Genomic DNA, 7,907 nt, shown 5'->3' with positions numbered 1-7,907 from the left:
CCTTGTGGAGAACTTCTTTGAGCTTTCCCAGAGCCAAGATTTATACAAATCTTAGTGGTTCAGTCTGGAGACAGGGTACAGGCTCTATGTGAATAAGAACAGTGGGAGCTTGCAACTGGATGATTCTCGGACACCCCTGTCCCCCAAATTTTTACCTACCCTTTCTCTTGGTAAGCCACATCCTTTGTTTTTACATGAAAACATTACATGGATATACTCTGAGGAGTCTTATCTGTCCTTTTGAACTGATGAAATCTTTGCACATCTCAACTCTTTAATCTTAGAACTTGAAGTTAGGTCTACAAAATATCAATCTGCAAATCAATGCCTATCCTGTTTATATATTTAGGAATAAATGTGTTTGGATTCCTAAACCATGTCCACTCCTCAGAGCTGTACAAACTTCATTGACCAAAAGATCAGTTAGATGAAAAGTCCTCATTTCATATGCTTATCAATTCACAAAATAAGTAACTATAAAAATTAATGAAAAGGACTTTTTAAATTTCTTCAAAATAAGTCTTTGTACAGGAATATGGAATGAAGTCCAATCCTGTTTCATACCAAGATAAAAACTATTGGACCTAGTTTTCTTTTTCTTTCTTTTTTCTTTTCTTTCTTTTCTTTTCTTTCTTTCTTTCTTTCTTTCTTTCTTTCTTTCTTTCTTTCTTTCTTTCTTTCTTTCTTTCTTTCTTTCTTCCTTCCTTCCTTCCTTCCTTCCTTCCTTCCTTCCTTCCTTTCTTTCTTTCTTTCTTTCTTTCTTTCTTTTCTTTTCTTTTCTTGCTTTCTTGCTTGCTTGCTTGCTTGCTTGCTTGCTTGCCAAGTAATGCCTGAATCTCTTCACTCAATCTGTGGTGCTGCAGTAGAGCCAGACTTGTCATACCCTGCCTTGTGAGTAATATGCAACAGCAATACACAGACACCAATACTGGTTTCTAACATTCATTCATTTGAGACATTCATCAGTTTATAATCTGGAGCTTTTCAAAGCCCTAGGAAATGCAAAGTGATAAAGCCACTCCGAAAAACAATTTGACAGTTTCTTAAAAAGTTGAACATATACTTCCCATATGACCCAGCAATTCCACTTATATTTAGCCTAGAGAAATGAAAACTTATGTTCATACAAAAACCTATTCATGAATGTCTGTAGTATTATTATTTATAATCACTAAAAACTGGAAACAGCCCAAATGTTCTTCAGTGGATAAATGGACAAAACATGGTACATCCTCACAATGGAATACTACTCTAAAAATAATTACTGACACATGCAACATTATGGATGAAAGTGGTCTCAAAAAGCTACATACTGTATGATGTTTATAAGACATTCTAGGAATTCCTATCATGGCTCAGCAGTTAATGAATTCCTATCATGGCTCAGCAGTTAATGAACTAGCATCCATGAGGACGCAGTTTCGATCCCTGCCTTTGCTCAGTGGGTTAAGGATCCAGCATTGCCATGAGCTGTGGTGTAGGTCGCAGACGCAGCTCAGATCTTGCTTTGCTGTGGCTGTGGTGTAGGCCAGCAGCTACAACTCCAATTCAACCCCTAGCCTGGAAACCTCCATATGCCATGGGTACAGCCCTAAAAAAGCAATAATAGTAATAATAATAATAACAATAATACATTCTACAAAAGATAAAAATATAGGGACCCAGAATATATCAATGGTTGCCAGGAATTAAGGGTGGGGTAGAGTCTCAATAGAAAGAATTCCTTGAGGTGTTATAATTGTTTTGCATACTGCATGCGGTCATAAGTATAAAAACATGCATGTGAAAAAAATCAAAGAACTGTATACATACCAAAAATAATGAACTGAAGTAGTAACATCTGTAAGATGGTGGAATAGGAGTTTCCAGCTCTTGTCCTCTCATAGAAATATCAATTTGAACAACCATCCACACATGAAAATACCTTCATATGAGCTAATAAGTCCAAGTGAGATACTACAGCATTTGGGTGAAGCACAGCATTGAAAGATACATTGAAGAGGATAAAAAAAGACAATTTCACACTACCTGCACTACCCCTTCCCCAAGCCTGTACAGTGAAGCGTGGAAAGATATACACTCTACATGGAGGAAGGAGAGTGAAGTGAGCACTCAAACTTTTTCCCAAAGAGGAAATCAGAGAATACCTTGAGACAAATGAAAATCAAAACTCAACTTTCCAAGATTTATGGTATCCAAAAGCAGTGCTAAGAAAGAGGTTCATAGTGATACAAACCAGGGTTCAAACCCATGGCACACAGTGCCCCAAGCTGCTCCAACGACAGTACTGGATCCTTAACCTGCTGTGCCACAAGCAAACTCCAGATACAGATAATCTTTTTTCTTTTTATGGCTGCACCTGAGCATATGCAAGTTCCCAGGCTAGGAGTTGAATCAGAGCTGCAAATGAGGCCTACACCACAGTCACAGCAACACCAGATCTGAGCTGCATCTCCAACCTAAGCCAGAGCTTGTGTCAATAACAGATACTTAACCCACTGAGCAAGGCCAGGGATCAAACCCACATCCTCACGGAGACTACATCAGGTTCTTAACCCACTGTGCCACATGGGAACTCCAGAAATAGATAATCTTAACAGACCAATCACGAGTAGTGACATTGAATCAGTAATCAAAAAACTCCCCAAAATCAAAAGACCGGGACCAGACAGCTTCACAGAATACTACCAAAATACAAAGAAGAGCTAATACCTAGTTTTTTCTCAAATGATTCCAAAAAAAGAGCAGGGAACACTGCCAAATTCATTCTATGAGGCCATCATTACCCTGATACCAAAACCAAAGACACCACAGAAAAAGAACACTATAGACCAATATCTTTGATAAACATAGATGAAAAAAATCCTCAACAGAATATTGATAAGCCGGGAGTTCCTGCTGTGGCTCCACAGTAACAAACCCAACTAATATCCAGGAGAATGCTGGTTTGATCCCTGGCCTCTCTCAGTGGGTTAAAGATCCAGCACTGAGGTAAGCTATGGTACAGGTCACAGACACGGTGTGGATCTGGCCTTGCTGTGGCTGTGGTGTAGGCTGGTGGCTGCAGCTCCAATTAGACCCCTAGCATGAGAATGTCCATATGCGGCAGGTGCAGCCCTAAAAAAATTTTTTAAATCAAGTTTATAGAAAAAAAAATTTTGGAGTTCCCATCGTGGCGCAGTGGTTAACGAATCCGACTAGGAACCATGAGGTTGTAGGTTCGGTCCCTGCCCTTGCTCAGTGGGTTAACGATCTGGCGTTGCCATGAGCTGTGGTGTGCGTCGCAGACGTGGCTCGGATCCCAAGTTGCTGTGGCTCTGGTGTAGGCCAGAGGCTACAGCTCCGACTGGACCCCTAGCCTGGGAACCTCCATATGCCGTTGGAGCGGCCCAAGAAATAGCAAAAAGACAACAAAAAAAAAAAAAAAAAAAAAAAAAAAATTTGGTAAACCAAATTCAGCAATATGTAACAAACATCACACACCATGATCAAATGGGATTTATTTCAGTAGTGGTTCAGTATCCACAAATCAATGTAAAACACCACATAAATAAAGGATAAAAACCACATGATCATCTCAATAGATGCAGAAAAAGCATTTGACAAAATTCAACATCCATGTGTAATAAAAACTCTTGACAAAATGGGTATAATGGGAACATACCTCAACATAATAAAGGCCATATATGATAAGCCCATAGCTAACATCATACTCAATGGTGAAAAGCTAAAAACACTTCTAAGATCAGCGATAAGACAAGGATGCCCACACTTGCCACTTCTATTTAACATAGTATTGGAAGACCAATCAGACAAGAAAAAGAAATAAACGACATTCAAATTGGAAAAGAAGTAAAATTGTCACTATTTGCATGTGACATGATACTTTATGTAGAAAACCCTAAAGACTCTACCAAATAAAAAAAAAAAACTAGAATAAATGAATTTAGCAAAATTGTAGGATAAAAGATTATTATACAGAAATATGTTGCATATTTGCATACACTAATAATGAACTATCAGAAAGAGAAATCAAGAAAAAAAATTCATTTAAAATTCATTTAAAAATTTTGTTTAAAACATCAAGGGAGTTTCTGCTGTGGTGCAGTGGGTTAAGAATCTGACTGCAGTGGCTTGGGTCACTGCAGAGTTGTGGGTTCGACCCCCAGCCAAGCAAAGTGGGTTAAGGATCCATTGTTGCTGCAGCTGTGACATAGGTTGCAACTGTGGCTCAGATTCAATCCCTGGCCCAGAAAATTCCATATGCCCTGGGTGCGGCCATAAAAAATGATAATAATAAAATAAAATTATATCAAAAAGAATAAAATAACTAAGAATAAGCTTAACCAAGGAGGTCAATGACTTACACTTTGAAAACTATAAGACACTGATGAAGGAAATTAAATATTAATCAGATAAATGAAAAGATATCCCATGTTCATGGACTGGAAGAATTGTCAAAATATCCACACTACCAAGAAAATCTACAGAATTAATGCAATCCCTATCAAAATACTCATGACATTTTTTTTCACAGAACTACAACAAATAAAATCCTAAAATTTATATGGAAACAAAAAGGCCACAAATAGCCAAAGCAATGTTGAGAAAAATGAAACGCTGGGTATTACGTTCCTGGATGTCAGACTATTCTACAAATCTTCAGTAATGAAAACGTTATGGTACTAGCACAAAAACAGACACACAAATGAACAGAAGAGAGCAGAGGGTCCAGAAATAAACCCACACACTTAAAGTCAATTAATCTATGTCAGAGAAAGCAAGAATATACAATGGGGAAGACAGTGTCTTCAATAAGGGGTGCTTGGAAAACCGGATTACTACACATTAAAAAATGAAATGAGAACATTTTCTCACACCACATACAAAAATAAACTCGGAGTTCCCGTCGTGGGCTCAGTGGTTAACGAATCCGACTAGGAACCATGAGGTTGCGTGTTCGATCCCTGGCCTCGCTCAGTGCGTTAAGGATCTGGTGTTGCCATGAGCTGTGGTGTAGGTTGCAGACGCGGCTCGGATCCCGTGTTGCTGTGTCTGTGGTGTAGGCTGGTGGCTACAGGTCCGATTAGACCCCTAGCCTGAGAATCTCCATATGCTGCAGGAGTGGCCCAAGAAATGGCAAAAAGACAAAAATAAAATAAAATAAAATAAACTCAAAATGGATTAAAGACCTAAAGTAAGACCTGAAACCATAATACTCCTAGAAGAAAAGATATGTAGGACACTCTTTGACATAAATCATAGCAATATTTTTTTTAGATCTAGCCTCTAAGGCAAAGGACACATAAGCAAAATTAAACAAATAGGGCCTAATTAAACTTAAAAGCTTTTGCACAGCAAAGGAAACCATTGAGAAAATATTCACAAATGATAGGATTGATATGGGATTAATATCCAAGTATACATAAATAGTTCATATTACTCAATACAACAAACAGCCCAATTAAAAAATGGTCAGAAGACCTGAATAGACATTTTTCCAAAGACATATGGATGGTCAACAGGAACATGCAAAGACTCTATTTAACATCATTAATCATCACAGACATCCAAACAAAACCACAATGCAGTATCATCCCAGCTGTCAGAATGGCTGTCAGCAAAAACGCCACAAATAACAAATGTTGGTGAGGGTATAGAGAAAATAGTACCCCAGTACACTGTTAGTGGGAATGTAAATTGGACCAGCCACTATGGAAAACACTTTGGAAATTGCTAAAAAAAAAAAACCAAAACGTAAAAATAGAGGAGTTCCCGTGGTAGCACAGAGGAAACGAATCTGACTAGGAACCATGAGGTTCGATCCCTGGCCTCGCTCAGTGGGTTTAAGGATCCGGCGTTGCCTTAAGCTGTGGTGTGGGTCGAAGATGTGGCTCGGATCCTGCGTTGCTGTGGCTCTGTCATAGGCCGGTGACTATAGCTCCAATTAGATCCCTAGCCTGGGAACCTCCATATGCCGTGGGTGTGGCCCTAAAAAGGACAAAAAAGACACACACAAAAAAAACCTAAAAATAGGAGAGTTCCTGTGGTGGAGCAGCAGAAACAAATCCTACTAGGAATCATGAGGTTTTGGGTTCGATCCCTGGCCTCGTTTAGTGGGTTAAGGATCCAGCGTTGCCGTGACAGACGTGACAGACGTGGCTTGGATCTGGCGTTGCTGTGGCTGTGGTATAGGCCGGCAACTTTAGCTCTGCTTGGACCCCTAGCCTGGGAACCTCCGTATGCCGTGGGTGCAGCCATAAAAAGCAAAAACAAAAAACAAAAAACCAACCCCCCCAAAAAAAACTAAAAATAGAATTACCATAGATCCAGCAATTCCACTCCTAGATATATATCTGAAAAAAGTGAAAACAGTAATTTGAAAAGATACACAAATCCCAATCTTCACAACAGCATTATTTACAATAGCCAAGATATGAAAGCAACTGAAGTGTCCATCAACAGATGACTGGATAAAGAAGATGTGGTAGAGACACACACACACACACACACACACACACACACACACACACACACACACACACACACACTGAAATATTACCCAGCCATAAAAGGAATGAAATCCTGCCATTTGCAACAAAGTGAAAGTACTGTTTAGTGAAGTAAGTCAGACAAAGACAAATACTATATATTATCACTTATATGTGGAATCTAAAAAATAAAATGAATGTATATAACAAAACAGAAAGAAACATATAGACATAAACAAACTAGTGGAAACCACTGAGGAGAGGGAAGTGAGAAGCCAGGGTAGGCAAGATAGAATTAGGGGATTAAGAGGTACAAATTACTGGGAGTTGCTATTGTAGCCCGGCGGGTTACAAACCCAACTAGCATCCATGAGGATGCAGGTTCCATCCCTGGCCTCACTCAGTGTGTTAAGGATCCAGCATTGCAGTGAGCTCCGGTATAGGTCACAGATGTGGCTCAGATCTGGCAGCATTGCTAAGGTTGTGGTGTAGGCCAGCAGCTGCAGCTCCAATTGGACCCCTAGCCTGGGAACTTGCATATGCGCAAGTGTGGCCCTAAAAAGAAACAAAAAAGAGGTACAAATTGCTATGCATAAAATAAATAAGCTTCAAAGATATAGTGTAGCACAGGACCATAGCCATTATTATTAATAACTTTATATGAAATAATAATTTATAAGAATAAAGGCACTACGCTGTACACCTAAAATTAATATAATATTGTAAATCAATTATAATTCAATTTAAATATTTTTTAATCTACTGCTGCAGCCATACCAGGAAGCATAAACGCCTCAGACTTTTGCAAAATACCATTTTATCTTGTATTAAAAGTGCAGCTTTTATGACACTGCAGGATTGCCATAAGAGTCACACCTATAAACTCACATGATTTAAGAAAAAGCAAAGTCACTATATGATAATTTAAAACAAAAAAAGGTAAACAATCTAAAACTGGAAAATTTAATGTTAGCAAAAGATGGTCTAATAATTTTAGAAAAAGTTTTGGCCTTTAAAAATGGCAAGATAGAAGTTCCCGTCGTGGCGCAGTGGTTAACGAATCCGACTAGGAACCATGAGGTTGCGGGTTCAGTCCCTGCCCTTGCTCAGTGGGTTAACGATCTGGCGTTGCCCTGAGCTGTGGTGTAGGTTGCAGACGCAGCTCGGATCCCGCGTTGCTGTGGCTCTGGCGTGGGCCGAGGGCTGCAGCTCCTATCTGATCCCTAGCCTGGGAACCTCCATATGCCGTGGGAACAGCCCAAAGAAATAGAAAAAAGACAAAAAAAAAAAAAAAAAAAAGGCAAGATAACAGGATAAAGTCTATTCTAAGTCAACAGAAAAGTTTCTAGCCAGCATTTTAAAAAGCATTAAGGAGAGGATTTCCTGCTGTGGCACAATGGGATCCGCAGCATCTTG

The 7,907-nt window shown here is 39.2% G+C and overlaps 1 protein-coding gene across 1 annotated transcript in view; it reads right to left on the bottom strand.

Moving 5' to 3' along the window:
• Positions 826 to 7,907, bottom strand: part of LOC106510528 (zinc finger protein 461) — a 31,332-nt gene continuing 24,250 nt past the window's right edge. The window contains exon 4 of the mRNA XM_021097140.1: positions 826 to 857. Coding sequence (XP_020952799.1) covers positions 841 to 857 — 17 coding nt within the window. The 3' untranslated portion in view covers positions 826 to 840. The remainder of the gene's footprint in view (positions 858 to 7,907) is intronic.

Source organism: Sus scrofa, chromosome 6 (genome assembly GCF_000003025.6).
Source record: "Sus scrofa isolate TJ Tabasco breed Duroc chromosome 6, Sscrofa11.1, whole genome shotgun sequence".
NCBI classification, from domain to species: Eukaryota; Metazoa; Chordata; class Mammalia; order Artiodactyla; family Suidae; genus Sus; species Sus scrofa.
The sequence above is the reverse complement of the archived record's forward strand: the minus strand, read 5'-3'. Positions and strand labels throughout refer to the sequence as shown.